Source organism: Primulina tabacum, chromosome 14, assembly GCF_025594145.1.
Source record: "Primulina tabacum isolate GXHZ01 chromosome 14, ASM2559414v2, whole genome shotgun sequence".
NCBI lineage: Eukaryota > Viridiplantae > Streptophyta > Magnoliopsida > Lamiales > Gesneriaceae > Primulina > Primulina tabacum.
The window spans coordinates 27,802,765-27,820,162 of NC_134563.1; the positions used below are offsets into that span (position 1 = coordinate 27,802,765).

Here is a 17,398-nt window from a genome sequence, read left to right on the forward strand (position 1 = left end):
TATATAATAAAAGTAATCAGCGTGCGTTATCCACTTAGTAAGATAATCTTTAATAACGCTTGACTTTTACTGCACATACTTTGTCTCGCGTTCTACACTTACACCCCACACGATATTAGACCGTAGGGCATCTCGCGCTTCAAATAAGTAATAACTATTATACAAGTTATAAACATAAATGACAAATTATAGAGAATTTTAAAAATTTTAATTAGCAAAAAAGTTGTGATATCAAAGGAAATGAAACTCACAACTTTCATTTTATTTGAATCAAAATTACAGTTTTTGACTATTAAATTGTTAATTTTTTTAAATAAGAACGAGTATCACAAGATATGGAATGATGATATGAAGTGCCATCGAGCCAAATAACCAACCACCGGAAGTGTAGGCCTTCAAAAATTCTTCAGGAGCTTGAAGTAATCTTACCGATTAATATGATAGTTCTAATAGATCAAGATAAGATGCCTTCAAACCTTGCTCCCACACACACAAGAAAATCTCGAGTAAATTGGTTCAGTTCCAGTTCTCCTAAGACATATCAAAACCAGCTACATAAGAGATGAAGCTTTCTATAACTTATAATACATTTTCTCCTTCCTTCAACAAATTCCCGGACAAAATGTCGCCTACCAGAGGTGAAAGACAAGCAGCAACTACCTGGGTAAACACAAAAAGATGATTGCATATTTCAACAAATTGGAGCATCGATCAACCTATCTTCCAACTCCATCACTCGACACACAATGAAATAAGACGACTCAAGCAGGCAACCATAAGACATATCTTCGGAGTACCTTGTTACAGATGTAAAACACAATAAATGAATAGACAGACTTACCAGAAAATGCCTCTAGAATTATTTGTAATCAAATGATGGTGGGGTTGGGGCATCAAAACTCTCCAAGACCTTTGTCTTGCTTTCATCACTAGTACTTTTCTCCTCCTTGCCACCACCGAAAAGGCCTCCAAACCATGAAGAAGATGAAGATGACGAAGACCCACCTCCCAAACTCTCAATATTTGCAGGAGCTTGACCAGGAATTTGTCCCATTGGATATCCAGGCACACCAGTAACATTTGGTAGTGGCTCCTCCATTGGTGGGAGATTCTGAGGTGCACTCATGATTTTATTTAACATGATTCCAGCTCCCTCAATCAGAGCAAGTAAAACACCACCAAACATAGCTGATCGTGAAGCAGCGCCTAATCCCTGACGCATCTGTAAAAATCCTCCTGTTGCAGCACCAGCAATGATCGAGTTCCAAGGATCCTCTTTCTGGCGGAGGTAGACCATTGTGCAATCAAATGTAGAAAAGAGTCCACCCCAAACAGCGAAACTACCACCAATGCGAGGTGCATTCATTCGAACTGCTTGAGTTCCACCAATAAGACGCTCACCTTTAGGGGAGTTGTAGATGCCCTTCAAGAAATGGAAAGCTGAACCACCAACAGCACCCATGCCAAATGCTCCCCCAACATCATCAAGGATACGATCAGGGCAAGGTTCTCGTGATGTTTCTGGAGTCCCCATGGATCACTCACAAGGTGAAGTCGAAAGGAATTGACAGATACAGTTCAGGCTACCTGCAGAGAAAGCAAACTTGCTAGCAAGCGTTTGATGGATCTTGATCTTTACCTTGCTACCGTTTAACACACACTCTTGAGCAGTCAATCCAAATCTTTAGCAAACGAGTATAAAATTTTAACTACTAGGATGATGAACATATGGGTAAGAAAGCTAAAATCAGGAAAACAAGTATTCCAAGATTATTCGTGACTCCGGCTTCCATAAATAATTGATTAATCCACCACCACTGAAAGACTTTCTTATAAAATGGAGACCATTAGTCTATACCAAGCAAAAAAATAACACAAAACTAAGTAAATCAAAACACAAGTAATTTACTGCAGCATCTCACAAAGGTTTTCTAAGTCTTTATACTTTTTCAACACTTTTGCTTCTGTTAGATTTATGACAACAAATCCTTGGATTAAGGTAGTTTTTTAGCACCAATGAAGAAAAAATACAGAGAGTTGTTTAGCATATCAGCAGATGTATAATTGATTTTGCCGTTAATCCATCATGATAGGGTTTTCAACATTTGACACATTCAATTCTAGATCGTTCTGCACCTTGGTCAACCTGAAAAATGTACGTACCCAATGGAGCCCAGAAGTTTCATCGATGACATATTCTGGAGTTTTTTTTATACAAATTTTATCCATTTGAGGGGGATGAAAGCAGCTGGTCCACTCCAGTATGGATCCCTAAGACCTCCAAGTAAGAAATTTGTAATCTTACAAAAGGGGGAAGCAAGTTCCAACAGTGACCTAGCCAAATAATTATACAGAATCTGGAATTTTTGCATAAAGCATGAAAAAATTTATCAGCCATCCACTCTCTGATTATTATCATTAATAAACGCAGAAATTAACATAAAAAGCGCTAAAATCTAAGATCGAGTCATGAAACACACAATCAATGAAAATCGGCCACAGATTACGGAACGAGAACACAATAGCGAACGAAAATCTTCGAAACAAGAATCAGGTCTTACCTTGAATTCTCGGTGGTGGCGGCTACTGCTGCTGCATGTGTAGAAGGAAAGGGTCACGCCTATTTAAACAATCGGGCAATATTGAAGCCCATTATGTTGGGTTGGGCCAAAATATATTACAGGCTTTAAACAGAGGTCACAAACAATTGGATTAGCGTAAAATGGCCCATGGGCCCGCGACAACCGAAATATACCCCATTTCAGGAGAGAGGGAGAGAAGCATTGCTGGGTCATCTCTCTTGATATACACCACTATTTTTGGTAGTACAACCTTTTTCGAGCCACTCCCTGCCCTAATTCCCCCTTTTTATTTTTGGTTACAATTTTCTGAATCTACTTGTTCACACGCATGCATGTTTCATCGGGTTTCATATAATCAGAAGCCAACTATCGATTGGTTATTGATCTCCTAGTTCTTTACAATTTATTTATTTTTTTTGTGTGAAACTTTGACATTTTATTTGGGATCTGAGGGAAGAAGCTGGGTTTTGTTGAAGAATTATTCCTGGGATTCGTGAAAGAGTTGATGGGTTTCCGTAGATATGCCTCGACTGTGTAGCGGAGCGCGCCGAGGACGCCAACCCGCAGCTGTTCGACTCGACCCGTGCCAGGATACGCAAGCACCTGTATTTGTATGGAGAACCAGGCGTACTGCAGGGAGGAGAAATAAGGATAAGGAAGTTGTGGTTGAGGTTGAGGGTGCCGGTGTTTTGACGGAAACAACGTCGGATAAGGCTGTAGATAGTAACAGAGTTGAGGAAGTGAAAGAAGAGGTAGGGGAAAAGAAGATGAACGAGAATGACAGTGGTGCGCGTGGCAGTGGTGATAAGGGTGTGGGACCCGAGGATGAAGGAACTACCGCTCCTCTTCCTGAAAGGGTTGGTGAAATGTTGTTTCAATTAATTTTTTTTTTTGTGAATGGGTATTTTGTACGCGTATATTGGCTTTTTCAGATTTAATTTGAAGAAGTTTATTTTGGACTAATATGTAAAAACTCTGCTGTCTAAGAGATGGATTAGATGATTATAAACGAGGATGACTTAAACTCAGGCTCTAAATTTCTCTGCGATTTTATATGCTTACATATTTTCTTGGTTCGCCGTTTGGGTTCTCCTGGACTAGGTCCGGACCGGGGCAATAAACTTCATATGGGGTTTGCTGTTGCTCTGTGCAGTGACTAAGCCAGGAATTGGTCTTAGGCCGTGAAATTGAAACCTAAAGGTTTTTTTTTAAATATACGGCACTAAAAGTATATTTTATTTTGTTTCTTATTGAAATTGTCGTTTATTGGGAAATTTAAAATTCAGAGTAAACGGTCGTTCTTGTTGGCAACCTGCCTTCATTGCTTCTTCCTTCTTGGTGTAGCAATTGATACCGCAATGGTTGTTGCTATGTGTTATTTGGTGTAAAAATTGACAGGATGCTTGTTGTTATTTGCTACTTGGCGTAAAATCAACTTTTTGAGCGATCAAAATGTATCTTGTCTAGATGGCTTATATGGTTTTTTAGTTGTTACACTTATTTTAATACTATGCATCACATTGATGCTGTTATTAACTTTGTCCAGTTTATTTTTTGTAAATAAAACCATCGCTAAAATAAACTGAATTAGAAAGATAAATGAAAAGATCACATTGGTTTTAGTTCAATTTCATAAAGAATTCAGTATATGAGTTATTGATTCTTTCCAGCTTGGAGTGTCAGAGTTAATTGAATCTGCTTTATCCTTAACAGGTTCAAGTTGGTGGTTCTCCAGCTTATAGAGTTGAGAAGAAACTGGGGAAAGGAGGGTTTGGGCAAGTATATGTAGGTCGCCGAATCAATCCTCCAAATCCTAATGAAAGAACAGGTTCAGGAGCTGTAGAGGTATATACTTAGCATCCTGGCCCTATTTTCTGCAGCATTGATCTTTGTTTTGGTGACGGAACATTCTTTTGTTTCATAGGTTGCTATGAAGTTTGAACACCGGAGCAGCAAAGGCTGTAATTATGGACCACCATACGAGTGGCAAGTCTATAAGTGAGTGATTTCATTATTGTTTCTCTGTTGCTAAGTTTCAATATTTCTCTTCCATGAATGTTACATAATTGAACTAAATCACTATTTTTATTTAGTGTACTCGGTGGCAGTCATGGCATTCCACATGTACATTTCAAGGGACGACAAAATGACTACTATATAATGGTGGATTATCTTATCTCTAGTACATATCTTTTTCCATACCTTGTCTTTTCATTTTCCCTCCAAGGATAATAATAATATTTTTTTCTTTTTACAGATCATGGATATGCTTGGTCCTAGTTTGTGGGACGTGTGGAACAACAATTCCCACATGTATGTCTCCTACGTAATTGATGATTTGTATACCTTTTGGCTTTTGTCTTTTATTATACGGCTTGCATGTAACATCATCATGCCCCTTTTGCAGGATGTCTATTGAAATGGTGGCATGCATTGCCATTGAAGCCATCTCCATTTTAGAGAAGTTACACTCTAGGGGGTAATCTTTTCAAATTACCTTTTCTTGAAAAACAATGACAATTTTTGTTTTAAGTTGGGAGTATCAGGGGAAGAGTTTTGGGAATATTTTGGGGGAATGTTTCCAGAAAATTAAATTGATATTTTGTGTTGATATGTGAAAATGAAATTGTTTCTGAAGATGCCAATTCATGACAGAAATTGTAAATACAATTATTTCAAATTTTAGAATTTTGAATAATTTTTGGGTTAGAATATAATATGATAATATAATAATTTTTGGAAATGGTGAGAAGTTTGTTTAAACAAATTGGTTATGTTGGAAGATTTGAATAGGATGGAAATATTATTCTGGGAAAATAAAATAAAAATCAATGGTAGTTTCTGTTTTTATTTTGGGGATGAGAAATTGTTTCTGGAAATAAGAAACAAACTTTGCTGATGTTTCTTATTGCATTTTTTGAAATATCGTGGAGATTAACGTATTTAATCCTGAAAGATTTGTAATTGCATCTTTTAGAGAGTGGTGTAGATATTGTTAATAGCTAGCATTGGTTTATGGGAGAGGCTGAGACTTGGATGCACCTACCACAAGGCTTAAGATCTGACAACTATCTTTGGGTCATAGAAAATCTGTAGTTGGATGTTTATTGAGCTAATAGTTGATTTGGAAGAAAATCAATTATGTTCCCGTTGTAGTGTTATGATCACGTGGCATGGAGTTCAATCATCCTGTATTACTTCAAAAAATCTAATTAATATTATCCCTTATTTCTTCAGATATGTGCATGGGGATGTGAAGCCAGAAAACTTTTTGCTTGGTCCACCTGGTACAACTGACGAGAAAAAGCTCTTTTTGGTTGACCTTGGATTGGGTAATTTCTGTCAAACAGTAGCATATTTATGACAAAACAAATTGTAGATATAAGCAAGACATGCTTACTTGTGCCACTTTTATGAAATTTCAGCCACCCGTTGGCGTGATACTTCGACTAGCCTGCATGTTGACTATGATCAACGGCCAGACGTGTTCAGGTGAAGTTTTTTGTTGTTTTCCCATCTGGGATGAAATTTTATACTATTTCAAATCAATGGTAATGTTTATGCATGAAAATTTTGGGTTTTCAGGGGAACTGTGCGATATGCCAGTGCGCATGCCCATCTGGGAAGAACTGGTAGCCGTAGAGACGATTTGGAGTCCCTTGCTTATACTCTCATTTTTCTTCTACGTGGTCGTCTTCCTTGGCAGGGGTTCCAGGTTGGCAATCGCAACTCCAAAAGCATGTTTGTTGACCATTTTATAGCGATTCTCATGCTTTGGTGCTTTTATAGGGTGAGAATAAAGGCTTCCTTGTGTGCAAAAAAAAGATGTCAACCTCTCCCGAAGCTCTTTGTTGCTTCTGCCCTGCACCTTTCCGGCAGTTTGTTGAGTATGTTGTGAACTTAAAATTTGATGAAAAGCCTAATTACGCGAAGTACATCTCCCTCTTCGATGGAATAGTTGGTCCAAATCCAGACATCAGGCCAATCAACACTGAAGGTGCTCAGAAGGTATTTGAATTTTTTTAGTATATCTGGGATTATTTGTGGATGTTACATTAATTTGCTCACTTTTGATTTTGTTCTTACGGCACAATTTTTATCTCATTGAAGCTCATATATCAAGTGGGACAAAAGAGAGGACGGCTTATGATGGACGAGGATGAAGGTGGTGATGATGAGCAACCAAAGAAAAAGGTCCGTATTGGAATGCCCGCCACACAATGGATTAGCGTGTATAATGCTCGACGCCCTATGAAGCAAAGGCAAGCATTAATGGCTTAAGTTTCATCCTCTATTTTTCATTGGAACAGTAGTTATATCTTACATTTCTCCTTTAGATATCACTACAATGTCGCAGACACAAGGCTTTCTCAGCATATTGAGAAAGGAAACGAGGATGGACTATTTATTAGCTCTGTGGGATCTTGCTTAAATCTATGGGCTCTAATAATGGATGCTGGAACTGGATTTAGTGATCAAGTTTATGAACTCTCACCTCATTTTCTTCACAAGGTTTCTTTTTTTCTGCGTACATCCAGTCTGTAGTTTTTAATCTACATGTCACACCAGCTCAAAATTAATTTAAAAAGCAAAGTTTGAAAAAATTATCGGTATTATTTTTAGCCGAGGCTCTAAATCTTTACGATTGGAAATATAATATCGAGCCATTGTTAAAATAATTGAATTTCAGACACCATTAATTAATTATATTGTCATTAGGAATGGATAATTGATAAGTGGGAGAAGAATTTCTACATCAGTGCGATAGCAGGGGCGGACAACGGGAGCTCGTTAGTAATCATGTCTAAAGGTGTTAGTTTCACAATTCACAAATTTTTACACTTGCTACTATTACATGCCGTTAACCTCGAGTTTTACTTTCGAAATACAGGTACTCAGTATTTGCAACAATCATATAAAGTTAGTGAATCATTTCCGTTCAAGTGGATCAATAAAAAATGGCGAGAGGGATTCTATGTCACTGCCATGGCTACTGCTGGATCCAGATGGGCAATTGTTATGTCTCGTGGGGCAGGGTTTTCCGATCAGGTTCATGTTGTTATGTTACGGTTACCAGTTTATCAAACCCAAAAGAATGTAGTCTCATTGTATCTATTCATTAAACTCTAGGTTGTGGAGTTGGACTTTCTTTATCCCAGTGAAGGTGTTCATAGAAGGTGGGAAGCTGGGTACCGTATCACTTCGATGGCAGGGACAACAGATCAGTCGGCTCTTGTTCTTAGCATGCCCAGAAGAAAACCAACAGATGAAACACAGGAGACCCTTCGAACTTCTGCTTTTCCGAGTGCGCATGTCAAGGTTGGCATTTTTTTAAAATTATGTATCTTTCTTTTCTCGTTCTTTTAACATTTATTATCCCTTGTGATTTTTCTTGAAACCTGTAAACTATTTTACTTTCAGGAAAAATGGGCAAAAAATCTTTACCTTGCTTCCGTTTGCTATGCAAGAACCGTATCTTGAAACATAGGAAATTTTCGGCTGATTGAGCTGTCCTTTCCTCATTCGAGTCAAAGCGAGCCAAAGATGCTGGGTTTTTGTTCACCGGAGCAAAGAAGAATCACCATTGTTCCATCAGTCACGGAGTCGGCTGGTTGTGCGGACCAAACTTGTTAGCCTATGCTTCTCTTAGCATCAAAATTACCGTGCAGTGACCAGCAATTTTCTATATGGTTTATGCACCGACAGATCTGCCTTCATTGCATAGAAAAGTTTGTATCATGTTTTGAACTAACAATCGTTTGAAGATAATTAAGAAAAGAGTGCATAGCCTAATATTGCGTTCTTCAATGTAGGCTGCAATTTATATTAAGTTACCCTTTGAGAGTTTCACTTTCCTATTTTTTCATTGTTAGCTAAAGAACATTGTGTCATAATATTCAAACATAAAATTCTTGTTTAAGAATCGACTGACTTATAACTCATCTAACATTGAAATCTTGGGTTTGGGACGAGTTGTCAAAGAAAAATTGAGCTATTGTCTTCCTAAATTCGTATGTGGTAGATACTACTCTGCCTTCGTATATGATGAATAATATAAACAATAAGGCGTTATTAAATAGCCTAGATTATGCGAGCTGGTCACTCCAGCTAACAAGATAAAAGTACGAAGGAAGAAAATTTATTATACCAGTGGTTTTAAGAAGAGACGGAAGAGATAAATAGAAAGCCCTCGACGCAGATAAATAATTGTTTTGTTTTTTATGGGTTTTTTAAAGCTTTATATTATATTTATGAATTATAATAATAATATATAAAATATGAGAGGATAAATATTTTTTTTAATTAGAACACACACGGGGAGAGGGGAGATCGAACATGGGAGGGGAGCCAGCTAATCTGGCAAGTGAGAACACTGGGCTACAAGCCCGGTCTCAAATATGAGAGGATAATTAGTCGAATGGAAATACAGAACACTATTAGTTCCAATAGTATTTTCTCTAAGACAAGTGTTTACCTCGTACGTGATAAGAATTTCCAATTCATGTGATATTTTTTGTCCCCCACAATAATTTTAATATTTAAACATGGCATGGATATTCACTAAAAAAAACACTGAAATAAATAATTAAAAGTGAATTTATTCCATTTCGGCCAGTTTCTCTAGATTTGATTAGGGGTGGTAGACCATAAATTCATAGTGGGTGTTCTTGAATAAAATTGACCATTAATTAGAATCAAATTTATTTATTCAAAAATGCTAATTGGACCACAATTGTTAGGTATCTTGTGATACGATCTTACAGATCTTTATCTGTGAGATGAGTCAACTCTACCGATATTCACAATAAAAAATAATATTCTTAGCATAAAAAGTAATATTTTTTCATGGATGACCCAAATAAGAGACCTATATCACAAAATATGATCTCTAAAATCGTATCACACAAGTTTTTGCCAATTCATAATTGTCATTCAATTTGTTCCATATTACTGGTTGGTATTATGTTTGACTTTTATATTGCCCATATTTTTTTAAACACAAGTGATCTTTTCATATTCTAAAACAGAATTAATATTCCTTTAATACATTAGGTATATATCATTGAACTATTAATTTGGTATATCGATCATTGCAAATGACTCAATATTATTTACTTTTTTTGAAAATGGAGTTTTTCCACAATTTAAAATTACAAATGATATAAAAAAAGTGCAATTATTTTTGTAAATATCTTCATTGATGGTGCCAAGTTTCTTAAAATTTACAATGCTAAAAATCTTGTTTATAAAACAACTTCCACATCAGAGCAGTAGTTTTATGAATCTAGATTATCGAATGAAAACTATGAACTCTAATGACATAAATATTTTAAAAATGTAATAGAAAATATTTAAAGACACATCATTTACTGGTAATATTTGACTTTTCAATAATATATTTATGACCCAGTGGGTAAGATCATCGTTGAAATTAGCAAACAACTATAATATAAAACAAGAATTTACTGTACTAATTTTAAAATATTTCATGTTCTAATCATACGTAGCAAATAATACATATATATACACATGCAGCTTCAAAATAAATCTTTTAATAATATAAGTTGGCGTAAAAACCGTAAGCATATATCATTTTTATAAATCATTTTAGCATATGACAACATAAATCGTTTCCTCATCATATATCATTTTGGGTGAAGTTTGATACTTGAAAGTGACTATCTTTTATCATTCATCATCTTGTCGACTCATCAGTTTATATACACCAAGTACTTGAGGGCGGAGCGTCAGCAACTCTCGTCACTGAGCTGTGGTAAAAAATAAAAATACGATCGTTGGGCTCCCTTTGTGGCCTTCTCCCATAATGGGCTTTCTCTAGAGTCTTTTCCCTCACGATATCCCTATTATATTCTCGGTGTCACAGTCAATTCATATCCTTTAAAATATTTTTCCATTTATTTTTATTTATAAAATAACATTTTTCAAGCAAAATCATAGAGCCTTTGTATATATCATAAAAAAAAAAAATCATATTTTCATTATAAATATTTTAAAATATCATTTTGCATGTATTATGGTTCTTCGAGACACTATCAGATCTTTCGACCTGTCCGGGTCGTAAAATGACCATTTTACTTGGACCTTGAGCTTCTTAATTTTGAATTTTTCTTACTTTTCGTGACACAAACATATACCGAACCATCATATAAGCTTAAATTTAACTTCTAATATTTTTCTTAGACGTAAACCCGAGCCTTTCGATTTAATTACTTTATAACTAAACCGTGAAGCGTTTTACACCCGAATTAATTTCAATTAATATTTTCTTCTCAAATTTTAAACATAAGCTTTTCATCCCTAAACTACCCTCGTGAACCACAACCACCCCTCGTGAACCAAGGTTCGAACCACTTTCCCTTCTTCCTAGCCATGTTCGAACCATTCCTCCCTAGAACCGTTCACATCACCCAAACCACGAGCCAACTTGGACCAGACCTTGCCCAGACCCTCCTGGACTCTACCTGACCCATCCTTGACCAGCGCACCAGCCCCCACCCGTTGTAGCCAAGTCGCGCGCACAAAGGAATGCGCGAGAAACCCTAGGGCTCGCGGCTCCTCTTCCCTTGTGCGTCCATGAGTCCAACTGTAACGTCCCGAAAAATTTGAAGGTCCACGTAAATCACACGCATGCAAGTTCTCAATTTATTGTGTATTTTAATTAAATTATTTTAATATATTAAATGCATGGTTTTAACATGAATATATATATGTTTAAATTTTTGATTATTTAAAGTTTTAAGCATTAGAGTTTTAAGTTGCATTTCGTGCTCGATCGAGGAACGAAGACCGGGGATATTCCAAAAATAAATTTTATGGAATGATTAATTTTTATTAATTAATATAAGGTGTTTTAAACGTATTTTTCAAGAATTGGGCTTTGTTGGGTATTTTTAGCCGTCGGAGCATATATTTAATCGGTACGCAAATTTTATCGAAACAAAGAACTTTTTGAGGGTTCAGATAATATGTTCAAAAATTTATCTAAACGAAATATTTTTCGAGAGTGTAGTTTGGGCCTGATGGGCCTATTTTTATTTCTTAATGACCTCAAAACCTTTTTATTTTTCATGGAGGCCCATTAGTGCACTTTTAATCCACCTAAACTATAATTAAAATAAACCTAAGCACTCCCTAATCCTAACCCTCACTCATCAGCCGACACCTCTCATTCAGCAACACCTCCCCTCGTGATTTACAGCTGAAAGTCTCTGCCAAGCATTGTTCTTTCAAGAAAAATTCCTCCGGCAATTCCCCGACGCTCGTTTCTTCGATCTTCTTGCGTAAAATTCATCAAGACACGCCTTGTATCTCTTTTTCTCATCATTCACACCATTTATATGATGAAATATATGAAGATGCATGAGAAATTGTTTATATATCTTGAGGTTTTGTTTTATGCAAGGATTTGATACGAAAATGCACCCTTTTTCTTCATTCTCACGTGTTCTAGAGTTTGTGCGAGGGGGCTGCCAATTTTTATGTTGCTAAGGGTTGTACACGTCGAGTAAATGGAGAAATTAAGGCTGGAGTTGAGGTTTAGTCGAGTCTTGGTGAGGGCCGGTCGATCCTATGGTGTTTATGTGATGGTTGTGGCTAAATCGCGCGTTGCTTGTTTTCAGTTAACTCACGTGTGGCTGATTGCACGGGCAGTAGGCATGAGTTTGGTTGGTTTTCTGGAAATGTTTTCAACATATGATTTGTATCACTCTGTGTTATCTTCGATTCGATAGCAAATTCATAATTTTCTGATAAGAAACGAGGGAGATATGATTTTTATCGTAAAACCGCACAAGCTGTAAAATTTTTGTGTCACAAAACCCGTCACCCTCGGTTATTTTGAATTCTGCAACTTATAAGTTGGTTTTCTGGAAATGTGTTCAACATATGATTTGTATCACTCTGCGTTATCTTCGATTCGATAGCAAATTCGTAATTTTCTAATAATAAACGAGAGAGATATGATTTTTATCGTATCATCGCTCAAGCTGGAAAATTTGTGTGCTTACTCTGGAGATTTCCAGCAACCTTTGGGCTTGTTTTGTGGGTCATAAGTGGTCTGAAATGGGTGGTTTATAGGCTGGTCATGTAGGTTTAAGTCACGGTAAATGTTGGGAGAAATTTGGTTAAGTTTCGAGTCGATTCGTGTTAAAACCGGGACTCTGGTCCAAGTTTTAAAACGAATCAAATAAGTTATGAAACGGACTCGAATTTACGTCTAAGAAAAACTTTTATTATGTTTTGGTATGTTTTAAGGAGTTTGGTAAGCTTCGGGTCGAATTTTCGAGGTCTAGGGGTAAATCGGTCATTTTGGGTTTCCAGGGGCAAAATGTTTATTTTGCACCCGGGTGAGATTTTATTCCTGGCAGCGCCCCGAGCACGATTTGACATATTTTTAAATGTTTATGTTATCACGTTTATGACTTTTTATGAAATTATGAAAAATACGGTGCATGCTTGGTTTCAAGAAAATGTTACGTATATGTATGTTTTTATTAAGTGGTGAATATGATGATGTTTTTGAAGGATGGAAGTTGGTTGTGACTGACGATGTATATGTGTACGATGACATGAGATATTATGAGCTGAGGCCAAGGCTCAGTGGGCGGGTAATGCTGTCGCTGATGGCCCCGCCGTCGGGTACCACGGTTTATAGATGGATCCATCGAATAGAGCTGATACGAAATTCACAACTAATGAACCGAATTCAATTTAAGGTAAAAATATACGTATATGATGATATTTTGTGACATCGTTTGACACGTTATGATTTTATACGACACGTTTATGTTCATGTTCTTAAGCTCATGAAATGTATGTTGATTATGATATTTTTCACTACTGTGTGCTATGTATATGTATTTGCTATTAACGGTGCAGGTGTGTTGAGTCTTTAGACTCACTAGGCGTGTTTGATGCAGGTGAACATTTAGATGAGGAGACTGGAGGTGGCGAACAATGACTAGACAGGCCTGGTGGGGCGACACGACCCGAGGACCACATGTTTTCCACACATTTATGATTTTATGAGTTTGAGAGGATATGAACATTTTTATACGCTGGTTTTGATACGTTGATGATTTTAGGATTTTTTTTACTCGTTTATGTTTACGTATATCTTTGGATGAGTTTGGTCATTTCAATGCACTATTTTTATTGTCAAATATTTACGGTTATTTTTAAATATTATTTCGAAAATGTGAGCTTTAAAAAAAAAATATTTCCGTATTTTAAATCAGTTGACGTTCCACCAGCCATGCTAGGACTCTCCCTAGACCTAGGACACGACCATCACAATGCCTTGACAGAGCCTGGTTGAGCCCCTGGTCCGACCGCCCCATAGCCGTCCACTATAACCTAAGAGAAACCATAGCAAACCCTAGGTTCAACTTTCCCTTAGCCTTGCACGTTTCCAGCCTATGTTCCTCCGTTAAACGTGTAGAACCCGTAAATTAGACTACGTACGAGCCATGCATAATTCTAGTATTTTGAATTTAATTGACTTCATTGCATGATTATTTAAATGCTTTCCTTTGTAGTTAATTATTTTAGCCAGCAGTTTAATTTTATTCTTTCAGTTATTTCAGTGGGGCCGGACTGGAGTTGGAGTTTTGAGATATAATTTAAGATTCGAGAATCATTTCCAGGATTTATTTTAGCTAGCAAGTAAGTTAATTTAAATTAATAAAGAAGTTTAAGGAATTATTTAAGTTACTTGAGATGAGTATAAAATAAATTCATTTAAGTTACTTGATTAAGGGGTTAGTTTACTAAATTATTTAAGGGATATGTAAGGCTCTTAAGGTATTAAAATTTATCAACTAAACAACATTTCCCCTTCATTTTTATTGTGTAATTTCGGCTACCCTTAGTTGATTAAGCATTGATATGCCAACTCAATACCTTTGACCCTTTCTTTGTATTTAATTAGTAGGATAATTCTTCTATTTTTGGGAGCACCATTTAATTAATGATCAACCTTATCCTCACCTAGTCTAGATGGTAATATGATCGGCCACCTCACCCCAACAAGCACCAACAAATCATTTGATATCAAACTAGAATTCAAAATTCAAAAGGTGAAGACTTGGTCTTGAGTTATCCCCTATTTCTTGCACCCACTTCCCTCACTCTCCTAACCATCATTCTCCCTCCCCCCATGACCGAAATTCAGAGCTTATAGAGTAGAAAAATCGTGACCCTCATAGCTAGAAACAAGAGAGAAAAAAATCGAGCAAGAAGCAAGATAAGAAAACGATCCACCTCCTCCGCGCCGAGTCGTCGTATTCTTTCGTTTTTCATTCAAACGAAAACCAAGGCATGTCTAGATTCTTTCAAACCTCAATAAAGTCCTATTATCATTATTTTTACATTACATGATCATCATTTCCATGCAAAAACCGAAACACACCAAGAATTTTTAGAAAAATATAACATGCAGATTTTCGGTTTCCATGACAAGCTTCACGGGTTCTCTTGTTTTGACGTTTCAGGTGGATGGCTTGACTCTAGGCTCACTAGGCTACATCTATACACATACTAGGGTGTGTCAAGACCATGATGGTCCATTCAAACCAGCCCCATGCATGAAAGAAACCGAAATTGACAGCAGCTTCTCATTCATAGCCATTTGTGTTTTTCGAAAATTCTGTTTTGAGGTCAAGGGAAAGGATCTGATCTTGGCTGCCCTAAGGGCCTATAGCCATGGTTAGATCACTTCCCTAGCATGTCTAAGTCATGACTAAGTCTGCCCTTTTGGTGGCTTGGTCCATGGCTCATCGGTTTTCAATTTAAAAACAAGAACAGCCCCTCCCCTCTCGGCCCCTTCGGTTTTGACAGCATGGGTGTGTTCGAGTTTTGTGGAATGGTATGGATCTTGGTTGGCCTATGGCCCTTAGCCACGGTTCATACCATGCCCCAAGATGTCTAGATTGTGCCATGGTCAATCAAATGGCCACTGGAACGAGACGAGACAACAAGCGAAGCACAACACCCCTCACGCGCGCAAAGGTGCTCTCGGGTGAATCTTTTCGGTTGGTTGCTGGAATGGTGAGGATTGTGGCTGGCCTAGGGCCCCTAGCCATGGTTCAAAGCATTCCTTGGGACGTTGGTAAGAGGTGTTGGTTGGAGGTTCAAGCCCCAATGGCCATTAGCCTCGCAAACGACGCAAGCAAACCAAGCACAGCTGCTGTATTTTTGGACATCAACTTGCTGTGACGGTTCAGTGGCTCGTTCGAGTTCTCGGTCGGCTTTTAGCCTATGGCCTTGGACTGGACAGTGCCTCATTGAGTTAGGAAGGTCATGTTTTTGACTGTTTGTAATTCGGTTCATTTTTGAGGTCGTACGAGAATTTACGGTGCGATGTGCCAAATTGACTCTCGAAAGAGCGTTTCTTGTTTTGGCCTCCATTTCACCTAGATTTTGACCCTCAACATTTTAGGAGCATTAGTTCATAATTTTAAGCGTATTTTAATCATGACTATACGTCTGTTCAGTGTCGGTTCGGGTTGGTTCGGAGTCATGATTAAATACGAAGTCGTTAGACGTAATTGTCGCATTTTCAAACTTAATTGCATAGTTTGGTCAAGTATAAGCTATTGCATATTTTTCATGGCATTTTTAGGTTGCAGCGAGCCTGGGAGCGATCCAATCCAGTTGGTAAAACATACAGGATATTTTCATTATGCCATTTAATTATATTACGTGCATGAAAATAGAAAATACTTATTTTTGAGATTTATGCGATATTGCTTGTGGTCTATTCACTATTATGGGAGCATTATTATATACGGTCGCCAGTGACCGGTCAGTTCAGTTTGGTACCACCCGATCGCCAGTGACCGGTCAGCTCAGTTCAGTTTGATACTCCTCGGTAGCCAGTTACCGATCAGTTCAGTTCAGTGCAGGGGCCACAGGCGTAGACCATAATCTCAACAGAAAATTTTTATCAGTTATTTCAGTACAGGGCTCCAAGGAGCAAACATTCTATTTACTATGACTTTCAGTTCAGTTATGCACGTATTATAATTGCTCAGTACAAGTTATTTTAAGTATGCCTTATGACATGATATTTTATCCATGCAAAATTACATTTTCTCGTTACCTACGATATTTGCATGCTGAGTCTTTAGGCTCACTAGACTTGATTGTTGTAGGTACTGATGAGGCCAGGGCCGAGGGCGGGGACCAGTGAGCCAGCTTGGGTCGGCAGTAGTGGCACCCGAGAACCTCAGTTTCAGCACATGTCATTTTATGCTCAAACATTTTTACCAGTTGTTGGACATTCTTTGAATTGTTATTTTTGGCAAACTTTATTTTCTTCCGCTGCTATATTTTTTTTTAACATTGAACTTGATTCATCAGTTGATTTTATGGATGAGGCACTCCATTTATTTTAAAATAAAAATTTTTAATTTTCCGCAAATTTTCAAAGTAAGAATTTTCGGGCCTTTACAGTTGGTATCAGAGCGGTGGTTCTGTATAGGGTTACACTACTACTGACCACGAGAAGCTCACGAAGCCACGCCTTCGGTCTGTAAGTTTTACAGTTCAGTATTTTATTTAAAGCATGAATTATTTTGACAGCATGTTTCCATGAAATAATTTCGACCAGATTTTCCGTATTTCAGTGTTCATTTAAAATAAATTATGGAATTATGCATGTTAGTCACGTATGGGTTATGTTGGAACAGTATGCCCCCTAGACGTCAAGTAGGACGCCCGAGAGGTAGTGGCGAGCACCGTCGCGAGGACGATGACGATCAGAGACAAGAGAGGCAGACACCTCCTCCTCCTCC

The 17,398-nt window shown here is 37.4% G+C and overlaps 2 protein-coding genes across 3 annotated transcripts; one reads left to right on the top strand and one right to left on the bottom strand.

The window, feature by feature from the left end:
- Positions 1-374: 374 nt before the first annotated feature.
- On the bottom strand, positions 375-2,653 carry LOC142525042 (mitochondrial import inner membrane translocase subunit TIM17-2-like). Of its 2 annotated transcripts, none has more exons than XM_075629214.1 (3): positions 2,562-2,653; positions 842-1,587; positions 375-660 (listed from the first exon to the last, which is right to left on the bottom strand). In XM_075629214.1, the coding sequence occupies exon 2, from the start codon at positions 1,532-1,534 to the stop codon at positions 860-862; it is 675 nt and encodes a 224-aa protein (XP_075485329.1). In that variant the 5' UTR covers positions 1,535-1,587; positions 2,562-2,653; the 3' UTR covers positions 375-660; positions 842-859. The 2 variants fall into 2 exon arrangements, with proteins under 2 accessions (XP_075485329.1, XP_075485330.1); XM_075629215.1 differs by lacking the exon at positions 2,562-2,653 and adding an exon at positions 2,164-2,182.
- Positions 2,654-2,812: 159 nt separating this feature from the next.
- LOC142525041 (casein kinase 1-like protein HD16) lies at positions 2,813-8,422 on the top strand. The gene is made up of 16 exons (XM_075629212.1): positions 2,813-3,439; positions 4,296-4,427; positions 4,507-4,580; positions 4,676-4,745; positions 4,840-4,895; positions 4,990-5,061; positions 5,820-5,914; positions 6,008-6,074; positions 6,168-6,297; positions 6,372-6,590; positions 6,693-6,844; positions 6,920-7,094; positions 7,302-7,392; positions 7,474-7,631; positions 7,713-7,901; positions 8,004-8,422. The coding sequence occupies exons 1-16, from the start codon at positions 3,104-3,106 to the stop codon at positions 8,061-8,063; spliced, it is 2,076 nt and encodes a 691-aa protein (XP_075485327.1). The 5' UTR covers positions 2,813-3,103; the 3' UTR covers positions 8,064-8,422.
- The last annotated feature ends 8,976 nt before the right edge of the window (positions 8,423-17,398 follow it).